Genomic DNA, 24,762 nt, shown 5'->3' with positions numbered 1-24,762 from the left:
CCAGGGAGGGTGCGGAAGGGAACCGTGGGCCCGCCCTCAGTCCCTACCCTGAGGAGGCTGGTGTTTCCCACTCAGGCAGCGTTTGCCACCGCTGCGGCTGCCACCCAGCGTTTCTTCGGGATCCAGGTTTCCGTGCCAATCACGAGGAGTCCAGGGAGGAAAAGCTGCCAGTAACCCACACCTCCCTCGCCTTTTCCATCTCCAGATCGCCCGGGCAGGAATGGGCGACAAAGTGTGGCTGCCCTTCCTGGTGTTCCTCTTGGTCGCTCTGTCCCCAGTGCTGCTGCCGGGGGCAGCCGGCTTCACGCCTTCCCTAGACAGCGACTTCACGTTTACCCTCCCAGCCGGCCAGAAGGAGTGCTTCTACCAGCCCATGCCCCTGAAGGCCTCGCTGGAAATCGAGTACCAGGTAAGCGCGCAGGAGAGCCAGCCTCGTTCTTTACCAGAGCTGCACCGCGCCGTTGCCCCTCGGCCGCTCGGAAGCTTCCCGCAGGCTGCGGCGGCGGAGAGGCGAGGGCCGCGGGGCACCAGACGGTCCGCGCACGCGCGAGGCTCGGTCTCGCCGACGCCGTGGACCGAGAAGCTAGGCAGGACCTGGCGTGAGCTAGCTGCCCTCTCCCCTTTGCTCTGGTGGGACAGGGGCCAGCACTGGTGGTGTCGGTAGTTTTTCTCTGTTTCATAATTCGCCCATCGCTTTGCTAACCAGTACGTACTCCAATAGTGGGAATTTCACAATATAGGACTGATACACGTTCTTCTTCATCATTGGACAAGATGATACTCGTTTTATTTAACCCCCACCACCATCACCCAATTTCGCTATTACAAATCTTCACTGTCATTGCTTCAGTTAAGGATTTTTGAATTGCGACCATGTGATTATCACTTTACCGGATTTTGGAATATTTTGAAAGGGGCTATGGATGTACTTAATGGTACATTTCCTTCTCAGGTATATATTCATGATTCTTAAATCAAATACAACCTACTTGTATATTAAAAACTTTATAAACTTTCTTAAATTCGACATTGTAAGCATTTCTCCTGTGGCATTGTTTTCTTTTTAGTATCTGCCTAGTATCATACAGGGAATTGTCTTAATTTATGTGGTCATTCTGGCACAGAGAAATTTCTTAGAAGAAATCTTAGTTCCATACAGCTAATTTCGATGTTTCTAAGAAGCATTGCAAAAAAAAAAAAAAAAATGCATTGGTGTAGTCCAGCTTTTAATTTTTTTTACAAGTTATTTAGTATCGGATGTTAATTTTTTTAAGTTGCTGTAGGGAATCTTTTTTTAATAACAGGTGCTGTCACATACAGAGCAAAAGAAAAAGTTATGTAGAATGTTCATCGGAAGGAACTTTAGTTACAAAGTAAGAGAGTGAAAACTGAGTCTAGAACTCAACATTACTTGATTTCTAGTCCAGTTCAAAAGGCCATTTACTGAATAGTAATGTGGTGGTAGTGAAGATGAAAGAATCTGTATTTTCAAGGATGGTAATATTTAAGACGTACTGACACATAAATAGGTAATTCCAATAAAATATGATTAATTGCTGTTAGAGGAGGGCCACTGCTCTGAGGTTTCAAACAGTATTCTAGAGAAAATAAATTTGAATCTAGAAAGATGTTTATGTGAGACAGCAATGCAAGGAAGGAGTGGCTTTTCAGAAAAAGAGTGAAATGAACTGACAGTTCTGAAAAAGCACAGTGTGAGGGTTTGGTAGTGGGCAATATGTAGTGGACACTACAAGTGGTGAATTTTTATTGGACTTCAAGACTATAGTCTAGGGTAGAAGAAAACGATTGGAGAGGTCAGGAGGCTGGATCATGGATCATGAACCTTAGCCTTGTGCACCACAGTAAGTAGCTTTGTCCTTATTCTGTACAAGGGCCATTGAAGATTTAAGAAGCATGGTAACACAGTCAAAAATGTTTTTCAGAGAGACCATTGGGTACAGTGTGGAAAATGGGTTTAAGGGAAGCAAAATCTGAAGTAAGGAAACTAATTAGGGGGTTAGTGAAATAGTCCAGGTAAGAAAACCATTTGTACTTAAAAGTTCCTCAGTATTTACCCAGGTATTAGGGAGAAAATCTATTTTAACAGCTGACCTCTTGTGATTAAAAAAGAGTTCGAACTCTAGAGGTAAAATGCCTGGGTTGATATCCTGTCACTTAATACCAGTGTGATTTTGATCAATTTACTTAACCTCTCTCTTATAAAACAGACAGTAGTAATAGTAATTACCTCACAGAGTTGATTTGAAAACGAGTTAATAAATGTTCATAGATCATCCTGGACACATGGTAAATAGTCAATGTTAGTTTGCTTTACATGTACATTTCTAGAGTTATATAAATGGCTTCCTTTAGCTTTATACTTTGCCTCTTTATTCACCTAAAGGGACTCTTCCCAAAAGCATTCTCCCAAAACAATTTCATTGTTTTGATTGAGAAGTAAAATCATTTAATGTATGTAATCCTGGGCAGTGTTGGAGAAGTTTCTAGGGTAAGAGATCATCTTCAATACTTTGTTGGCATTTTCCAACTCCATGATTAATTTTCCAAAACTACAAACTCTACTGGTTTTGTTGAAGTTTTTAAAATATCAGGGAACAGATATTATAGACATTGCCCTTGTGTTACTGTGACAAATTGGAAATTTTTAACCATTTGTTACCTTTCAGATTTAGGAGGACACTTTTAGGATAATTGACCAGCCCCACATTATATTAAATTCTTAGAGGTTTTAAATGTCAATACATGTATCTTACAAATAAAATTGATTACTAATTTAAAAATTTAAATCATTATTGAATGCTTAATAGTAAGCACTATGCTAGGTGCTATGGGCACAATGGTGAGTAAAAATATAATGTAGATGCCCTCTGGTATCCTACTAGATACAATCTAGTGTGGAGATAAGACATTCATAAAATTACTACACAAATAAATGTGAAATTATAGCTCTAATAAGTGCTATGAAGGTAACTGCATACAGCTATGCGAATATATAATACGAGGACTTGATGACATCTGAGAATTGAGAGAAGACATCCCAGAAGTGGAGTTCAGATCTATAGAAGAATCAAGCTTACTAGGCATAAGGAGGTGACTCGAACAAGACCATCATGTCATTCCATTAAAAAGAACACAAGGTGTTGTGGAAGAAGACAGAATAGAGTACCTTTGAGGAATCAACAGACTATTACAGTAGCAGTACCAGACAGGGGAAAGGTGTCATTCACCCATCATGTTCCATTGAAGTCACTGGGAAATTTTATTTCAGATTGTGGTATTTTTAATGAATGTTCTATATTTTAAATATATATTTTATACATTTTAAAATTGGCTTCTGTGTTCTTAAATACCATTTTTAACTATTACATTAAGCCTAACAGCCACTACCAATAATCTTTTAAATATTGTTCTAGTGAAATATTTGCTTAGTTTTGTTATCTCTTCTTTTCCAATTCAATGGATATTTTTTTCTTTTTCAAGATAAACTTAAGTGATTCTTTTAGATTGCATAGAGTCCATAGAAATCTGAAAATGGCTTTACTTCCTGCTTTCACTTCAGTAAATATAATTTTTTTACATGGGAATATTGAAATAAAGACTCCATTGTATTTTCTTGCATCTAGTGTTATATGATTAAGAATTCTCATGCCAATCCCAACTCTTGTTAATTGTGCAGTTCTCTACTACTTCTCACTGGAAATTTCTACATTCTTTTTAAATCCTTTGGAAAAGTCAGTAGGGTTGAATCATTTTTCATTTATCCTGCTTCACATCTATTATTTTATCTTTTGAAGTAGGTATTTTTATTCTTTTATATGATTTCCTCCCATCCTTTATCTTGGTTCTCTCCTTTTGAAATGCTTATTGGATGGATATTTGAACTCTTTGGTTCTGTCTTAATTAAGGGTTTTACCACTTTTCATCTATACTTTTTCATGTTATTATGCGAATTCCTTCGTAGATCTCCTAGTTCTCTGATTTTTAGTGTCCACCCATGTTCATTCTGCTATCATACATTTGTTAAGGCTTTATTTTGGCAGTCACCTTTTTGGTTTTCTATTAACTTTTTCTTAACAATATCTGCATTTTTTATGGATTTTGCATTCTTCAGTTTCCCAGAGAATATACATTGTATTTATCTGAGGAAACATTTTAAAGTCTGTTTACATTAACTATTTTTTCAGAATTTGATCCTTTGAGAAAAACCCTAACATGAAGAACGGGGCATCAATTTCAGCAAATATTTGGTGTCTGGTCTCCTTAATGATTTTGAGATTGATATAGGTATTGGTAATTAGATATATTCTTTGCTCAGTGGAATATCTTCCTGGGATTCCTTACTCTTCAAGGCCATTAACAGTCTTCCTTGGTTTCCATGTTCTTATGGATAATTTGTGTTGTTATTTCTTCATTTCATTGGGATTTAAAAAAGAAAAAGAGTTTATATATTTAGCCATTCGAAACCAGTTGTGTTGATTAGTGATAGAGCACAGGATTAGGTAATCTTTTATATCATTCCATTAAAGCCACCAAGAAAAATAAAAATGGAGTGTTATATAAGAAAAAGAGTACCTATTAGAGACAGATGGCTGAGTTCAAATTTTGACCATGCCATTTGCTGTATCACCTTGGGAATATTACTTCTGTGTGCCTCAGTTTTATATGTGTGTGTGTTTCAATAAAAGAACAATAATAGCATCTACCTTTCAGAGTTGTGAGGAATACATTAATCCACGTAAAGAACTTAAAACAATGTGTGGCATAAACTTAATTTTTAGCTGCTATCTTCATCATCATCAGGACATTTTGAGATTGTAAAGGTACAGATTGTATTCAAATGCCAGTAAAAAAGCAGCCTACTTGGAATATATAGTTCATTTTGGAAATAGCAAATGAGTGTATTGAAGAATTTAGTTGGAGTCAGATCATGGAAGCCTTGAGTTCCGGGCCAAAAAGTAGCTAATTAATATTCTTACTTTATTGAAGAGGAAACAAACTCAGAAAAGTTAAATAGCATGCCCTAAATTGCCCAGGTAAAAGGTCCACCGTTTGAACTCATTCCTGTTTCTTTCCGCTCTTCAGAGCTTCTCAAAGAAGGCTCTGTTGCAGGGATTATTTCAGTAATACCCATAGACCTAAGTGTAGGTGATGGCAACAGGAATTGGTAAGAAAGGGACAAGTTCCAAAAGTGAATGGAATTGAACTAGATGATCTTTCTGCTTCTTTCTAGCCCTGAGTGCATTGACTTCTTACCCCTCTGTGTTTAGAAAGAAAATCTTTTTATATGACCTACTACATAACATTTTTTACTTTCAGAAGATTCATTTCAAAGTGTGTTTTTCTTTTCCGTACTTTTCAACAGGTTTTAGATGGAGCAGGATTAGATATTGATTTCCATCTTGCCTCTCCAGAAGGAAGAACCTTAGTTTTTGAACAAAGAAAATCAGATGGAGTTCACACGTAAGTAATCTCTTATTTGAGTTTCCTGGGCTGAATAATACCAGTGGACTATCTGCAGGACAGGGAAATTTAGTACTTTTGATGTTAAGTATCAGTATTAAATGATTCCGTATGAACATCTTAATTCTTCTTGATAGGGTTCTATCTTAAATTAAAATGTAGTCCATTAACCTTTTTATTTTTGTTTAGGCATTTTGTGTTGATCCTGACTAAATTTTTTCTTTGCTTTTGTTAAATAGATGAGTATTCCTGAGGTATTACATTCCATCTATTGTGGCATTTTAAACCTGACTTTGTGGCTAGCACAGGCTTTCCATTTTAACTAGAAGTTACTATTCTAGGTATGTATCCTAAAGTTTTTGAGCTGCTGGCTGTGTCATCTTTGCCCATTGCTTTCTTTTTAGAACAACAGCTCAGTACATCTTTGTGTGTGTATGTAAAAACTATGTTTTACTCAAACCTCACTCTTGTTAGATAATTAGAAAACCTGAAAGTAAAAGATCTGACCATAGGAAACCATATAGAAAGAAGATACTTGTTATAACTCTTTGAGTTTAGAATTTGACAAAAAAGCATATCTTCTTCATATCTCACCTCCTTTTTTTCATATCTTACTGGTGTGTTTCCTTGTTCCATCCTGTTATGTTACTACAGCACTATGTTAAAGCTACACTGAGAATTGATAGAAATAAGAGGAGCAAATACAGAACGTCTAATATTTGCCATAAACTAGACTTTGCATTTTAGATGCTTCTAAATTTATCATTCCAACCCATTATGAGATAGATTCTTTGATTCCCAATTCCCATTTTACAGACAAGGAGGTTCAGAGAAGTTAAAAAAGTATGCAGGGATACACATTTATTAAGAGGAAGCAGAATGGACCAAAATTCTTGCTTTCTACCATATGATGCTTAACATCCCTGGCACATAGTTCTATGTAAGTACCAGCTACTATTAGAATTATTGGTCTTTGTTAACCAAAGTACCTGGCATGTAATTCGTATTCATGTATGAATACATGTATGAATAAATGAGGGGAAAATGTCTCAACCATAATTTTTAAGATATTCATTTCAAAGGGCTTCTTAAAATCTCATTTTACCTAATGCAGAGCTCAGAAAAATATTTGCATAAAGTATTAATAAGTAAAATAGAAAATAATAATTTTAAGTCACTTTAGGATAGACATTTTTCCAAAGAAGACATACAGATGGCATACAGACACATGAAAAGATGCTCAACATGACTAATCATCAGGGAAATGCAAATCAAAACCACAATGAGATATCATCACCTCATACCAGTCAGAATGGCTAACATCAATTACACAAGAAATAACAAGTGTTGGTAAGGATGTGAAAAGGGAACCTCCTACACTGTTGGCAGGAATGTAAATTGGTATAGTCAATGTGGGGAGCAGTACAAAAGTTTCTCAAAAATCTAAAATTAGAAATAATATATGACCCAGTATTCCCCTGAAAACAAAATCACTAATTTGAAAAGATATGTTCGTTCTTATGTTTATTGCAGCATTATTTGTAATAGCCAAGATATGGAAGCAACCTAAGTAACAATTGATAGATGAATGGTTAAAGATAACACACACACACAGGAATGTTACTCAGCCATAAAAAGGAATGAAATCTTGCCATTTGTTACAGCATGAAGGACCTACAAGGTATTAGGCTAAGTGAAGTAAATCACACAGAGAGACAAATACCACATAATTTCAATTTCTCTTATATGTGGAATCTAAAAAACAAGTGAACAAAAGAAGAACAAAACAGAAATAGACTCAAACACAGAGAACATAGAGAAGGGGAATGGGAGGTTGGGCAAATTAGGTGAAGGGGACAAGGAGATACAAATTTCTAGTTATAAAATAAAGTAGTCAGTGGGGATGAGTGTACACCATAGGGAATATAATCAATGATATTGTAATATCTTTGTTGACAGATGGTAGCTGCATTTATCATGATGAACATTTAGTAATGTATATAATTGTTGAATCACTATGTTGTATACCAGAATTCAATATTGTATATTGATACTTGAATTTTTAGAAGTCAGTTTAGATTGATATACTTGGAATTAGCTGTGCTTTCTCTTTGATAGGTATATGAACAAGAACTAAAAATATCATTCATTTGATACTAAGTATCAGTATTAAATTTCAGAATATAGAAAATGTATAGAATTTATGTCAATTTTTCTCTCCAATTTTCTGCTTTCCTTTAGAGATAAATCAAAATTAACTGTAAGGGAAAAAGCTATCTTACTGCTTTCTAGCATAGACTTATCTCTCATTAAACCAATGGGAGAAGAGTAAGTTTATAAGAGTTCACATTTATTAAGTCTTTTGCTCTGCCAAGCCACTGTTCTAAACATTTTACATGTATTAATTTTTTTATCCTTCACAATCCTATGAGATATATGATATCATTTTACTGATTAGGAAATTGAGGCATAGAGCATTTAAGTTGATGTTTACACAGCTAGTGAACAGGGAAGCCAGCAATTAAATCAGGCTTAATCAGTACACCAAATTTACAAATCTACTTTCTAAAAATTAGATTTAAACAAGAATTTTATCTTTGGCTATATTAACTTTTTAAAGGCAACTAAAATCTAAGTTATAGCACTGAAATAGTTTTTTCTTAAGTTAAATCTTTAAAACAAATACTGTCCTTGCAGAAGCAATTATCTCCAGACAGCTTAAGTAATACCTTAAGCTGGAATTGCCTGGAATGATATGTCATATATAAATAAATTTTTCTTGACAACTGAATTAATATTACCCTAACTCATCTAACACATTTTAGACTATTTATGCTAACTCTATTCTACTTGAAAGGAAGATTTACTCTCTGCATTTTTATCTGGATAATATTTTGTATTATTTATAGTAATAAAATTCTTTATTTTATTACTAATCAAGATCCCTGATTCAAAAAGACATATGACTGGTTTTAAAACCAGTCAACAGATTTAGATTAATATAGGAATGACCAAAAGTAGTATACATCTTTGTTTTTTGTATACATGCTTAATCTCATACATCTGAGTCAGTGTTTCTCACACTTTTTTCATTTTTACCTGTCCCAATTCAGTCCTTTCATTTTTTTCCAAATCATCCTCCCATGAATTTTAATGCCACAATTATACTACATACCCACTTTTGTAATGTGTGTGTGTGTGTGTGTGTGTGTGTGTGTGTGTGTGTGTGTGTATTTTTTTTTATAAAGTAGGGACAAATTAAAACCACAGTGAGATATCACCTCATACCAGTTAGGATGCCCAACATCCGAAAGACAAGAAACAACAAATGCTGGCAAGGGTACAAGAAAGGGGAACCCTCCTGCACTGCTGGTGGGAATGTAAATTAGTGCAACCATTGTGGAAAGCAATATGGAGGTTCCTCAAAAAACTCAAAATGGAAATACCATTTGACCCAGTCACTCCACTCCTAGGAGTTTACCTGAAGAAAACAAGATCCCTGATTCAAAAAGACATATGCACCCCTATGTTTATTGCAGCACTATTTACAATAGCCAACATATGGAAGCAACCTAAGTGTCGAGTAGATGAATGGATAAAGAAGATGTGGTATATATACACAATGGATTATTACTCAGCCATAAGAAAAAAACAAATTCTACCATTTGCAACAACATGGATGGGACTAGAGAGTATTATGTTCAGTGAAATAAGCCAGGCAGATAAAAACAAGTACCAAATGATTTCCCTCATTTGTGGAGTATAAGGACAAAGCAAAACTGAAGAAACGAAGCAGCAGCAGCAGACTCACAGACTGCAGGAAGGGACTAGCGGTTACCAAAGGGGAGGGAGGGAGAAGGGTATTAAGAGGCATTATGATTAGCACACATAATGTTGGGGCGGGGGCTGGGGTCGGGGCAGGCACAGAGAAGGCAGTACAGTACAGAGAAGACAAGTAGTGACTCTACAGCTTCTTCCTATGCTGATGGACAGTAACTGTTATGGGATATGTGGTGGGGACTTGATAATATGGGTGAGTGTAGTAACCACAATGTTGCTCACATTGTATAACAATGATACCTTAATAAAAATAAGAAAAAACTTAGGGACACAGCTTACCCTTTTTGTCCAATGCAGGTTTAAGAATGGCTAAATATAGTTGAGTTAAATAAAATTAAAACTAAACAAAATTAAAAGAAATTGAAAAGTTATTAACATTAAATTTAACTTCATGGAGAAAGGCAAGTATCATATAATTTCCCTTACATGTGGAATGTAAAAACAGAACAAAACAATACAGCAGTAGACTGATAGACACTGAGAAGGGACTGTGGTTACCATGGGGGAGGGATTGGAGTGGGTGGGTGAAATAGGTGAAGGGGATAAAGAGGCACAAAATCTCAATCATAATATAAATTAGTTATGGGGATAAAAGTACAACATAGAGAATATAGTCAGTTCTGTAACATATTTCCACGTTGACAGTAACTACACTAGTTGGGGTGAGCATTTAATAATATATATAACTGTTGAATCACTATTTAATTCAATATATGCTTGAAACCAATATAATATTGTATATCAACTATACTTTAAAAAAGAACATTAAATTTAACCTCACATACCATTCATGGCATTTTGTTTTGTTCCTTTTAAAATTGTTCCCCACTGTTTACCAGCATTTGTTTCAGGCTTCTTTCAGAGGTTAAATACGTCCTTGAAAGATAAAGGTTTGTCATGACTGAGGAGATTGCGAAGAATGCAGACAGGCTCTGCATTGTATTGTAAAAAGGTCAATTAACTTGTGAGCCAGAAAACCGAGCTTCCTCTATGCTGTGATTATGGGCAAGTATCTTAATCCACGTGAACCTTATTATATTTACCTTGAAAAGATCAGTTCTGCCTACTTCCAAATAACAGTAAGGACTAAAAGAGATAAAATATGTGAAAGCAATGTGTAAATTATTTAGCGTGTACAGTATTGGCTACTTTTATTTGTAGTGTATGTGTTAAAGCCCAGTCATATTGCTGAAAAGTTATGCTTAAATAAAAATATTAAGTTGGAAATAAGAGGAAAAAAAGATTAGTTTAAAAGATGAGAATCACATGTGTTTAGAAGGCTAGAGAAAATAATACAAGCCATCTCAAAATTTAAGTAATCCAGCAACTGGAGATAAGAAAACATTAAGATCATTTAGATCAACCTTCCAGGAATAGGCACAACAAAAACTAAAACATAGTTTGAACTGTGTTTTTTTGTAGCCAGCAGTACATCATTAGCCCATGCAATATTTTAGAGTTTAACAGTTTGTTGAAGTTTCTCTCCACAAAAAAATTAATAAACCACTTAAATGAACTCTGCCCAAGCCATTTATTCTGATTGTGAAGCTAATGAGACCAGGATCATAAGTTTTAATTCAGATGTGAATGGCATTTATTCATGAAAGGTAATGCCACTGAGAGTCAAGCTCTGGTTTTGGTCTGACCTCATCCCTAACCTTTGTCAACTATAATTCAAAGATGTACTTAATCAGTAGGAGGCCTGAAAGCATTTAGAACAGTCCACCACTGCTTCTGAAAACAAAACAAAACTTACTCTACAGAATAACCTCAGTTGAAGGACAGGTTTGTAGTCATATTTGCTTAGGAATCTGTTCAGCAGCTGCTTCTGGGAAGGTCTCTCCATGCACACCAGGTGAAACCTCAACCTGGATGGGGGAGGGTTCTTGACTGTTAACAAGAAAGAATCCTCAAACAGGTCAGATGAGTGTAGGTAAGGAAGGAATTGATTAAAGCAAGAGTAGTAGTGAATGGCAGAACTGCCAGGCAGGTAAGGAAGAACAGAAAGAGGAAAGGGAAGCTAATTGAACTCCAGCTCGGCATAGGACAAATCCCTTGCCAACTCCTGAAGCCAGGTCACTTGGTATCCAGTGTCCCCTTGAACCTGCACAGCGTAGGAACTACGTCCCTACCACCCAAGGATTTGGGGGAGCTGCAGAGCACTGGATGGAGTGAGATTATGTTCTGCGAACTCCCCAAAGCAAAGAAAGATTTTGGGCAAGCTACTAAAGAACAAGATTGCAATCCTGCCCGGGTCATCCAGGTGAAGGGAACTTGTAAGCCCAAATCAGAGATCTTAGTTGCCCTTCCCTACTTGCCTGAAATAGAACAGAGAGTGAAGACTTGTGCTTAAATGTAGAAAATTAATTGAAACAGAGTAACAAAGACACCAATGGAAGAGTGCAGAGACAAAACTTAGGAAGTTAAGCAGTGAGGCTTTAAGGCAAAAAGTACATACCTGAAGGGGAGTGCAGGCATCCTCAGAGAGGTGGTGTACTTAAGGGCTTAGGATGCTTTTAAGGCTTTCAAGAATAGGGCAAAGGGGGGTGGGGGTAGGCTTGACATGTGATCTTATGATGTCTGTTTCCAGTGAGAGACATTATGTCAACCATCCAGTCTGTCCTCTAGATATTCTATAAAACAAATTTAACACAAGAAATTTCTTGATTCTATTATCCAGGATAGTGGTTACCCTCAAGCCATGGGGACATATCATTTAGGACTGCTTGCCCTGCCTTAAGATAGGGTCAATTGTTGGCTGATTACCATAAAATGTTAGGAATCTTACCTCCTAACTCCCTGTTGTTGTTTTAATGGAATCTTAGCCTTAAGATGGAGTCCCTCCTGTTCTTACTGTAGTATTTATAGCTCGGTATTTTCCATCATAGGCAGGAAAAATAAATCATAATGCTTATCCCGTGTGTCTACCCTACCTCCAGTTGAACTCGTGATAACTTTTTTTAATAATATATAAATATTAAAGTTCATTGTGAAGTATCATGTACCTAGGTTTTAATCCTATCCTTTTCCAAAAATTAGGTCATTTCCCATAACTTACCAAGTAAATGCCAACCACATCTATGTTGTAAGTACTTGTATATTTCCAGTTTTCTCTTATCCAAGAAGTTAAAAGTTATCTTTCAATACTAAGGAAGTCTATTGGTAAACTGTCCAATTATTATAAATCATGTTGTCTCTTTTTTTATTTTCCTTTGATCCCACACAGAAGTATAGATAACTGAAGATGTACTTTTTTCAATACAGGGTAGAGACTGAAGTTGGGGACTACATGTTCTGCTTTGATAATACATTCAGCACCATTTCTGAGAAAGTGATTTTCTTTGAATTAATCCTGGATAATATGGGAGAACAGGACCAAGAACAAGAGGACTGGAAGAAATATATCACTGGCACAGATATGTTGGATATGAAACTGGAAGACATCCTGGTCAGTACAGTTTTTTAATAAGATAAAAATTAACATCCAGAGGCCTTACCATGTGCTAGGCACTGACCTAAGCATTTTATCTGCATTACCTCAGGTAATCCTATTTAATTTTAAAAGGATTACTATCTACATCTCCCCAATGAGGAAATTGTGGCTTAGGGAGATTAGATAATATTTCTGTTAGACAATATACATAAGACGGAAAGAGGAAAAACCAAAATTTGAACTCAGGCTTTTAACAACAAAATTCCTTTAGAATGTTTACAAACACAAGAATGCAGTGATGTGTAGAGCATACTTGCACATAGAATAAAACTGAGTAATTTGTAAATATGTAAGATGTAAAGGCATTTTCCTCAAAGCATAGTTTTTATAGCATTAAATTTAATATTATTTGATTAATATGGGAACCCTGTTCACATTTCTCAGATCAGACCAAGCAGTTATCAGAAATTATCACTACATTTAGGAGTAAAAACTTAGGAAATGGCTTCTTTGCTTCAGTTGTTTTATGCTTTGTCATAAGCATGCATAGTGAAATGTGCACATATAACAATCTATTTATTAATAATAGGCCTGCCAGTGATGGGACAGTAGGGGGAGGTCAGCTAGATGTAATCAAATAATAGATTACTCAGTGATATTTATAAATAGCATATATACTTGTATTACAGAAATTCCGGCAGGACAAATAAGATGGTTATTCCAAGTTGAAACTATATAACCGCTAATACCCTTAGAAACTGAACCTTTTTAAAAGAATGTGATACTTTGATCACTTCAGGTTTCTTAGGAAAGCAACTATCAAATTACAGCAGAAGAGACACTGTAGATCAGTTAGCTTAAGTCAAAAAATTAAATAACCCTATCATTTGTAATTCTTTAGTGACTGAGCTTTTTGAGCTCAGTCTGGTTTCCTAACCTAAAAAACTGAGATAATACCTCAAGTTGTTGTAAGGATGAAACATGATATAGCATGTGTATAAATGCTTTAAACAGCATCTGGCACACAATAAATGCTAGTTTTCTTATCTTTTCCACTGGTGTTAACTGTGAATACAAACTGAAATCAGGATTAAGTTTAATTGGCATAACTTTTTACCATGACAGTTTTTACCTCACCATGATTTCATAAGTATGTTAAACTTAGTTGAATTTTAGAACTGAAAGATACTTAGTTACCATTAATACAGCTCCAACCTCCTTCCTTTTCCTTTTCATTCCATTTTTCAGATAAGGAACTGGCTTAAATGGAAATGATGGCATCCATAGTTTCACAACTAGTCTTTTCCAACCATTTTTAAAATTTCAATCACACTAATATATTCTTTCGTATTAAATTAATTTTGCCAACAAGACAAAATACAGTAGTTGATTAGTTCTTCACTGTATTCTTAAGAGATTGACTTCATTCACACAGTTAAACAAAATGACCAGTTCACATTTAAATTTGGCTTAAAATACTTTCCCTCATTAAAGAAAAATGTCTTTTGGGAGCTTTTTCATTATTTACCTCTCAAAACTTTTGATAACAGGAAATTTGAATATATTTGACAATCATCATTCTGATGAAAAGAACCATGCCTGTTCCTTCATTTGGGGATCTGAATCCTGTATTTATTGGAAAATATTTGCCTTAATAGGTTACAGTCACATTTTTAATTAACTTTTACTGAGCATTCTTACAATAAAATCATTTTATTTCCAGGAATCCATCAACAGTATCAAGTCCAGACTAAGCAAAAGTGGTCATATCCAAACTCTGCTTAGAGCATTTGAAGCTCGTGACCGAAACATACAAGAAAGCAACTTTGATAGAGTCAATTTCTGGTCTATGGTTAATTTAGTAGTAATGGTGGTAGTGTCAGCCATTCAGGTTTATATGCTGAAGAGTCTATTTGAAGATAAGAGGAAAAGTAGAACTTAAAACCATGAACTAGAATACTTAATATTTAAAACAAAAAAGAAAAAAGCAATAAACTATTACAGTCAAGACCATTAATTATCTTTTCCAAAATATTTTGAGGCATTACTCTAAGTGTGAAACAAGTATAATCTTAATATGAAAGTCTTCACTTTGATCTATGTGAATTTTATTGCTCCAGTTGTATTTAAGGGTATAATGGAGATTTTTGCAGACTAAAGGTATATTGAATGAAGCCCTTATTTAACAATGGCATTTTTATAAGTTTGAAAAAATTTTGTAAATGTATTAGGTGAAAAGATTCTTACCCAGTACTTTCTTTGTAAGTGACAAAGTAGATGTTTTCAATATATTGAAGTTTCTTTGTAAATGTGGGAATTACAAATTAATTGTTTAAGTTTTCAATATATTAAGTTATAAATCATCCGAGAATTACCAAATCATGGATTGAATATATCTTTGGAGACAAAGATTAAACTTTCCTTTTTAAATATGCATTCTTCCAAAATGTAAGTATAAGCATAGCTGTAAAGAACAGATTTGTGAGATTTTTACAATTGAGTATATATTTCAATTTAAAATACTAGCATAAAGTATTAGTTTTATATACTAAGCTTTCATTCCCAAAAGCTGACATTTTGATCATTCTTAAAAGTGCAAATTCAAGCTAAAAAAGTAGGACAGATTTTTCTCGTTTGAAGTAAACAATAGCTAACGGTTGTTCAGTCTCCATAAGGACACTTTCTGTCTAATCCTTAACCCTAAGGTATAGGATTTTTAAATTAAATGTGATGGAAAATTATTTTTATATTATCTGTCAACAGTGTTATAGTAACATGATTACTGTCTTGGATAATATATTTTTACCAGCAGTTGTAAAGAAAATATTGCCAAAAAGGATTTGGTCCTAACGTAAATATCTCCTTTTCTGAGTTCTTAAAATCAGTTCAAAAAAATATTTGGTAAGCTTGAAAATACCTGATCAAAACAAAGTTCACTTAATAAACTGTAAGTATCTGGAGTCTAATTGACTCATTATGATGAGATTAATCTCCAGTTAACTGGAAAAACTACTTGGCTGTAGGTTATATTTTTTATAATTGTTTTGTTGTTTTGAGCTATCTAAGTTTTCAGGTATACTTTATGAAACATAAGGCCTACTGTAAGGTGTTTAGCACTGGGTGTACATAATTGTTTTTATTATAACTTTCATAAAATGTGCTTTGTGATCACTTTATTTAACAATAATCAAGTGAGGACTGGAAACCTACAGAATCCCAAGTTTAAATACTCAATATGTGAACAACTCGGCCATCCTATCTTATCTGTGGAGTCTTACTTACGGTGGTAATTTAGCTTACCTCATTAAATAGAATTTTTAGGTTATACCCATTTGCAATATTAAGACAAATATGAGTTAGAAACAATCAACTTATAAATCAGAATCCCTCTGTTGGCTAGTACTGATGGAATTCTTAAAAAATACCCACAGAATAGTTTCTTTTGTAATTTACACTCAGAGTGGTACAAAAAGACATTTCCCTCTTAATGCCCTTGAGAAGAACAGCAGCTTAGATTTCCCTACTCTGAAGCTTTTTTAAAATGAGGTAAACACCATACATATGATTGATTACCTAGGTTGGCCAAGAAAATGTTTTTAACTGTCTAGGAGTAGCCCTGTAACACATTAAGGGTCAAAAAAATCATTGCCTATGAAGATTTCTCTCCCTTTACTCCTGTTAAACTTATAAGAAGAGCAAACTTATAGTATTATAACATAACAGTATAGATATAAAACATATAAACTACTGTATCTTTTCTGTAAAACTGTGATTAGGAAGTCTACCTCTGGCTGGTTACTGTGCTGCACTCTGATTCCTTACCTAACAATGAATTTGTTATGTCATCTTCTACATATGATTTGTGCCACTGATTTAAAACCTATGATTCAGTAACTTCTTAGCACATAATAATGGCCTTATTTGGAAAACAAAGAATTTAGAAATACTGAGGACAATTTTTATAGATACAAACTGAAAAGATTTTAAATGTAGCATATTGCCTGCATTAACCAAAAAAAGTACAATTTGCAAAGAACCAAATTCTTTAATATTTCTTAAAGCATATATAGTTTATCTGCCTCATGATTTTTAATGTCAGTATTCAATTTTGAAATTAAAATTATGCTAAAATTGAGTGAGCTAGTTATCACTTCTAATAGTGGATCTTGTCTTTGGTTATTAATTATATAGCCTTTTAAATACTACATATTTAACTAAGGCCTAGAGTTTCATTCTGATTTGCATTTGGATCATTAATGATATGCTATTTTTTAGTATGAATGTCAAGACATAGTAAATAAGTGGTTCATATAGCATTGCAATAAAGAACTGAAATGTAATTTTACATTATGTTTATCTTTAAGCATTATGTCTTAAAATGAACAAAAAATGAATACCTTTAATTGTATGCCTCCTGAAATGAAAACTCTTTTATCTTAAATTTTTAAAATTGACTTAGCATGTGATAGCTTTTCATCTGAAGTGTAATAACGCACAATCAGTGTTTAAATTCCTTGACAGCTGTGGACAGCCATATTAAATGAATAAATACTGGGCTGAGTATAATAAAAATTACAATCAATGAAAAATCTTACCTCCCAGTCATCGTAAATGCTTTCTAATCCTTAAAGCCTTTACTGATCTAATATTAGCCAAGTGTGTTCTCCCTTCCATTTGAAAACCCCTCTCTTTACATTTCTTATTGTGTGTCAATTCTAATTATACCTTGCACTTGTTTTTTGTACAAGTACTACTCATCTGTTGGCCAAACATGCATTGTAACTAAAAGGTACTAAAAACACAGAGGCAAAAATAATCAGTTCTGAAAGTCTGGAATGATAAACAAACACCCCAGGGAGCTTGTTTCACTCCTCTACCATACCCCGTAAATTGTTTAGATCTGGAATATGGCTTCAGAATCTTAATTTTTTTCAGTTTTTTTAAATTGAAATATAGTTTATATACAATATTATATTGGTTTCGGATGGACTTAATGATTCATCATTTATATACTATCAACTAAATGCTCATGATAATAAGTGTAGTTATGTCACCATCTAAAGACACAGTAGTAATGAGCTATATTCTCTATGCTATACTTCCATTCCTGTGACTAAATTATTTTATGATTTTAAGTTTATATCTCTTTATCCTTTTCACCTCTTTCACATCCCCCCATGGTAACCAACCATCCATTCTGTTTCAGTCTATTTGTTTTGTTTTCCAGATTCCACATGTAAGTCCACATATAAGTAAACCATTGGAATTTATCTTTCTCTGATTTATTTCACTTAGCATAATACCCTCTAGGTCCTCTATGTTGTCACAAAAGTCCAGAATTTTAATTTTTAACCAACACAATTTTGAATTCTGTTATCCGTTATGCTTAGATCACTTGCTAACTGAGTTATCTTGGAAAATCAAAATTCCTTTGAGCCTATTTCTTCATTTGTGAAATATTTTAAGTAACATCTTAAAACTTAAAAGTAGCATGTAAGTCCAGTGCTTGGTGACAGTTGGTGTATTACTCATCATTTCTCCTTCATACCATCTAAACAAGTCATTCTTCCCCGACAAGCTGGTAGAATTCCTTAGGCACCTTTCTGCTTCTATACTCCCATTACTTTCAGGTATCTGGGGCAAGGGCACAGAAAAAAGAATCCAGACTTAAAATGATGTTATATGAGAGAGGACACATTGAGGTGGACTCTGGATCAATGTATCTGAAAGAAAAAGGTGAGGAAATGCAAGGCAGGGAAAAATTCTGGAAGTCTTCAATGACCATGAGTCAAAAGCAAAATGAACAATGAGAATCAGTTATCCAACACTGAAATGAATTCCCTTATATATAAATCAATCTTGGATATATTCAAGTGGCAATAATGATCGAATGTTGTAAAGGATTACTTCATTTGACATCAAGTAAGAGGATGGACTAATAAACCTAGCCTTTCTACACTTAATTCTAAAAGGACTAATAATGCCATTTGTAGGAGAAAGCTGACAGAAAATGCCAGAGCTGCAAAAGACACATTTACAGTTCCACTCTGCTGAATTCTTAATATTCAAAAACATAAAGGAAACAAAATGTGATACCATTTACAATTACTCCAAAGAAAATGACACACTTAGGTATACATCTAATAAAATGTAATACACCTCACACCAGTTAGGATGGCCAACATCCAAAAGACAAACAAAAACAAATGTTGTCGAGAATGTGGAGAAAGGGGAACCCTCCTACACCCTACACAGCTAGTGACAATGTAAACTAGCTCAACCATTGTGGAAAGCAGTATGGAGGTTCCTAAAAAAACTCGTATGTAAACTAGTTCAATCATTGTGGAAAGCAGTGTGGAGGTTCCTCAAAAAACTCAAAATAGAAATACCATTTGACCCAAGAATTCCACTTCTAGGAATTTACCCTAAGAATGCAGCAGCCCAGTTTGAAAAAAGACATATGCACTCCTATGTTTACCGCAGAACTATTTACAATAGCTAAGAAATGGAAACAACCTAAGTGTCCATCAGTAGATGAATGGATAAAGAAGATGTGGTACATATATACAATGGAATATTATTCAGCCATAAGAAGAAAACAAATCCTACCATTCACAACAGCATGGATGGAGCTAGAGGGTATTATGCTCCAGTGAAATAAGCCAGGTGGAGAAAGACAAGTAGCAAATGATTTCACTCATATGTGGAGTGTAACAACAAAAAACTGAAGGAACAAAACAGCAGACTCACAGAACCCAAGAATGGACAAACAGTTACCAAAGGGAAGGGGACTGGGGAGGATGGGTGGGAAGGGAGGGATAAGGGGGAAAACAGGGCGTTATGATTAGCACGCATAATGTAGGGTGTTGGGGACATGGGGAAGGCAGTATATACAGAGGAAACAAGTAATGATTCTATAGCATCTTACTGTGCTGCTGGACAGTGACTGTAATGGGGTATGTCGGGGGGGACTTGATAATAGGGGGATCTAGTAACCATAATGTTGTTCAAGTAATTGTACATTAATGAAATCAAAAAATAAAAATGTAATACAATCTGTATGCTGAAAATTGTCAAGTGTTGGTGAAAGAAAAGACCTAAACAAATGGAGAAACATACCATGTTCATGGATTAAAAGGCTCAACAGTAAATAGATGAATTTTTCCAAAATTAATCTCTAAGTTTAACATAACTCCTATCAAAATCCACAGTTTTTGGGAGCCAGACAAGCTTATTTTAAAATTTATATGGAAAAGCAAAGGACTAAGAATAGCTAAGACAATTTTGAAAAAGAATACATAAAAAAATCTACCTATGTTAAGGTTTACTATATAGCTACAAAGTGAAGAGAGAGACACATAGATCAATGGAACAAAGATTCTAGAAATACACCAAAACAAGTCCAATTAATTTTTGACAAGGTACAAAAGCAATTCAACAGGAGAAAGACAACCTTTTAAACAAATAGTTAACTGGAGCAATTGGTACAGAGAGGTATAAACATGAATGTAAAATAACTTAGACAAAGCATTTTCACACTTGACACCAAATACATGACCCATAAAAAAAATACTCATGACCTCATCAAAAGTAAAAACTTTTGCTCCATGAAAGATGCTGTTATGGGGATGAAAAAGGAAGCTACAGATGAGATGGGGAGAAAATAGATGCAAACCACATATCTGAAAAAGGACTAGACTAGACTGTATAAAGAACTCTCAAAGCTCAATATTAAAAAAACCATTATAAAATGAACAAATGACATGAACAGACATTTTATTGAAGAGGATACGTGAATGGGAAATAAACACATGAAAAGATAATCAACATCATTAGCCATTAGGGAAAGTTAAAACCATAATGACATATCACTACACATCTACCAGAATGACTAAAATAAAGCTATACCACCAAATGCTGACAAGGATGCAAGAGTAACTGGATCACTCATATGTTGCTGGTGGGATATAAGATGGTAGCGTCACTGGAAAGTATTTTAGCAACTTCTTATAAAACTAAGTTAGCACTTACCAAGCAGCTCAGTATTTATACTCCTGGATACTTATTCCTGAGAAATGAAAACATGTTTTTTTAAAAAACCTGTATGTCAATTATACATAGCAGTTTCATTTGTAACTGCCCCAAACTGAATATATCCCAAACATCTTTCAAAGGGTGAACAGTTAAACTTTGCTATATCTATAGCATGGAATACTATGTAGCAATAAAAAGGAATAGACTACTGTTACATGCAACAATTTGGAAGGACCTCAAGGGACTTAGAGTTGGCGGGAAAAAAAATTTTTAAGGTTACACTGTAGGATTCCTTTTATGTAACATTCTTAAAATAGCAAAATTATAGAGATGAAAAACAGATGAGTGGTTGCCAGACTGTTAGGAATGGAAGGAAGAAAGGGACCTTGACTATTAAGGCAACCTCATAGTACAACAATTCTGTCTTGATTGTGCTAACTACACAAATCTACATATAATAAAATTATACAGAACTATATGCACACAGAAATGAGTACCTGTAAAATTGGTGAAATCTGAATAAACTGGACTGTACCAAGGTCAGTTTTCTGCATGTGATATTGTACTATATTCAGTTACTACTGGGGGAAACTGTGAAGAGTACACAGCAACTCCCTGTGCATTTTTTGGTTTTTTGCAGTATCATGAATCTAAAATTATTTCAAAGTGACAATTTTAAACAAAAATGGAGTGAATTTTATCCCTGAAACAGACATTGTGTCTGAATGAGCCAAAAATGAGTAAAATAATGTACCATAACTTACCAAACAAAACCAAAATATTCTCAGTGAAAAACTGATTGTCATTTTATGTACTGCTTTAGTTCTTAATAATTTAGTTAGTAGTAGAAAGGTAAAACACTATAATCTGCAGGGAGTTTTAAGGAATTGAGCCTGATTATTTTTACATGAAATATGAAAGAATAACCTAGAGTCAACCTTTTCCTTTTAGAAGCAATTCCATATTCTAAAATATTGTCCAGCGTTATTACTGTAATGAAGTGGTTATTAGAACATTGTCATAGGGAGGCCACACCTACTTGTCAAATGTTGCAGAATAATTATTCTGTGACTCTCAACAGAGAAGCTATCCTTGACTTTATCAAATCCTGGCTGTTCAGGAGACAATCATGGCATACAGGTTTGACGAAAATCTTGAGAAATGGAATGATTCTTTCACCCATTAAAGACCCTAACAGTTCTTTTGCTGTAAAGGATCATATAATTAAGGAATATACATTACATGCAACTGGGAAACAACTTAAGTGTAATACAAAATTCTGTAAATTCTTAAATGCCAAAGGAACATAAATTTAAAAACAAATGTGCTGTCAATTACTACTTCCTTATCCTTTGGACAAACAGCAAAGAAGAAAAGAATGAACAATGATCAGTTTGTTTAGATGGGAACAGGGAAAGGCTAGAAAACATTGTGTAGGTAACCCATACATTGTCAAAGCAGAGTATTTCTTTTGGGCACCCAAGGAAAGATCAAGATACAGTTCTTTTGTATTCCCACTGCATCTAATACAAAAATATCCATCACGACATTCCCAAGCAAAGTTTACTATTTTAAAATAAGAAAAATTTGAGCATTACTATGTCCAATGTTTTGAAGATCACAAAAGCAAAGAATCTGCCCTTAAAGGGTTTACAGTACAACCAGGGAGAGACTAGTATTCAGGAATTGTCAACTACTTTTTTGAACACTACCTTTTTAAATTCATTGCTCTAGGAAATTTGGACAGATCCCTCAAACTTAGCTTGTGTCCCTACTATGTGCACCCTTTTACACTTCCCTTTCAAAGTACTGATCACACCATATCATAATTAACATATAACAAACCCTCTACTAAACTTTAGAAGGCAGAGAACATTTCTATTCATTTCACTGAACCCAGCACAATGCCTAGAACACAGTATTTGTTGATACAAATATGAGGCACACTGTTTATTAAGTGAAAAGTGAAGTTTCAGAACAACATAAATGACCCTTTTTCAGTAAAAACAAACAGAAATAGAGAAAAATCTAGGTGAGGCTTATATATCATTATCTCTAGACTGCAGAACTGGGAGGATTTTCAGAATCATAGTTTTGTTGACGTATGAATTTTTCACTAAGAAATATTTTTAGTAACAAAATAGTAAAGCTTTTCATCTGGGAGGCAGGGGGTGGGGAGGAAATGGAGTTGATAAAAGATTTCCTCCAATTTTTCTCATCTACTACATCCAAAGAATGGCTGTTACATTTGAACAAATAGCACAAAATGGTTTTAAAAATTTTCAGGAATAAAGCATACAAAAAAAAATAATTCCTGTTAGAATAGCCACTATCAGACAAGAAATAACAAATGGGAGGATGCAGAAAAATGGGAGCCCTCCTACATCACTGGTGGGAATGTAAATTGGTGCAACCGCTGTGGAAAGTAGTATGGAGGTTCCTCAAAAAACTCAAACTAAGAATACCATTTCATCAATTAATTCCACTTCTAGGAATTTACCAGAAGAAAACAAAATCCCTGATTCGAAAAGGTATATGCACCCCTATTTAGGCAAGATAGGGAAGCAACCTAAATGTCCATCAATGGATGGATGGATAATGAAGAGGTGGTATATGTACACAATGGAGTTATTCAGCCATAAAAAGAAAAGAAATCCTGCCTTTTGCAACAACATGGATGGATCTAGAGGGTATTATGCTCAGTGAAATAAGCCAGGCAGAGAAAGACAAATACCATACGCTTTCAGTTATTTGTGGAATATGAAAATAAAGCAAAACAAAAGGAACAAAACAGCAGTAGACTCCTAGACAGTGAGAAGTGCCTATTGGTTACCAAGGGGAAGGGGTTGGGGTGGGTGGGTGGGGGAGCGTAAGGGGGATAAAGGGGCACAATAATTCGCGATCACAATAAAAGTTGGTCACCAGGACGGTAGCACAGCATGGAGAATATAGTCAATGATTCTGTAACATCTGTGTTGATAGATAGTAACCACACTAGAGAGGGGCGAGGATTTAATAATATGGGTAACTTGACTGTGTATACATTTGAAACCAATGACTACACATCAATGATACTCCAATAAGAAAAAAAATCCTGTAATAATAATAACACTGAATTGGATTGAATTATGTCCCACAGAAATATATGTCCAAGTCCTAACTCCAAGTACCTATAAATGTGAACTTATTTGGAAATGTAGAGTCTTTGTGGATGTAATTAAGTTAAGAATCCTGAGATTAGAGCAACCTGGATTTAGGCCTTTAATCCAATGACTGGAGTCCTTGTAAGAGAAAGGAGATTTGACACAGAGGGTAAGGCCATGCAAACTGGAGGTAGAAAATGAGTTGACGTGTTGACTGCCAAGGAACAGTAAGGATTGCTGGCTGCTACCAGAAGCTAAAAGTCATGGATGGACTCTCCCTCAGAGCCTCTGGAAGGAACCAACCTTGACAGTACCTTGATTTCAGAGTTTAGGCCTCTACAACTATGAGGGGTAAACTGCTGTTGTTTTATGCCACAAAGTTTGTGGTAATTTGTTTTGACACCTAGGAAACTAATACAAATACCTCAATAGTACAGCTTTTTAAACACCCAGAAAAATGTCAGTGCTGCTCTTGTAATTCCTAAGAACACTCAACTAAAGTAACTAAACATAAGGAATAAGATTTTGACAGGCAGAGTTGAGCTTTGGAGGGCCACAAACAATTTTCTAAGATTTCCCCGCTGCAATCCAATTTGTGCCCATTTAGGGACTAATGCTTTGTTACAAAAGGGTAGAAAAAAAAAGATTGAATACCTTTTGGTAAATACAAGGAAGAGAAATTAGACTGATTTTGAACAGGATATATTTTTGTTTTATCCAACAAGTATATTTTACCATCTATGAAGGTTTTATTCATTTGTTTGTTTGTTAAATCCAATGGGAAATTTTTTTGAGTGATACATCAATTCCCTGAAGGTGTGGCAAAACAGA

The 24,762-nt window shown here is 34.7% G+C and overlaps 1 protein-coding gene across 2 annotated transcripts; it reads left to right on the top strand.

The window, feature by feature from the left end:
* The first annotated feature begins 12 nt into the window (after nt 1–12).
* On the top strand, nt 13–17,348 carry TMED5 (transmembrane p24 trafficking protein 5). 2 transcript variants are annotated; one of them, XM_036906536.2, is made up of 4 exons: nt 13–409; nt 5,384–5,481; nt 12,586–12,778; nt 14,447–17,348. In XM_036906536.2, exons 1-4 carry the CDS (start codon nt 221–223, stop codon nt 14,537–14,539), a joined length of 573 nt encoding a protein of 190 aa, XP_036762431.1. In that variant the 5' UTR covers nt 13–220; the 3' UTR covers nt 14,540–17,348. The 2 variants fall into 2 exon arrangements, with proteins under 2 accessions (XP_036762431.1, XP_036762430.1); XM_036906535.2 differs by having other exon boundaries at nt 31–409; nt 12,586–12,769; nt 14,478–17,348.
* Nucleotides 17,349–24,762: the final 7,414 nt, after the last annotated feature.

This window comes from Manis pentadactyla, chromosome 4 (assembly GCF_030020395.1).
Source record: "Manis pentadactyla isolate mManPen7 chromosome 4, mManPen7.hap1, whole genome shotgun sequence".
Classification (NCBI taxonomy): domain Eukaryota; kingdom Metazoa; phylum Chordata; class Mammalia; order Pholidota; family Manidae; genus Manis; species Manis pentadactyla.
Note: the sequence above shows the minus strand (reverse complement) of the source record. Positions and strands in the feature narration are given on the sequence as shown.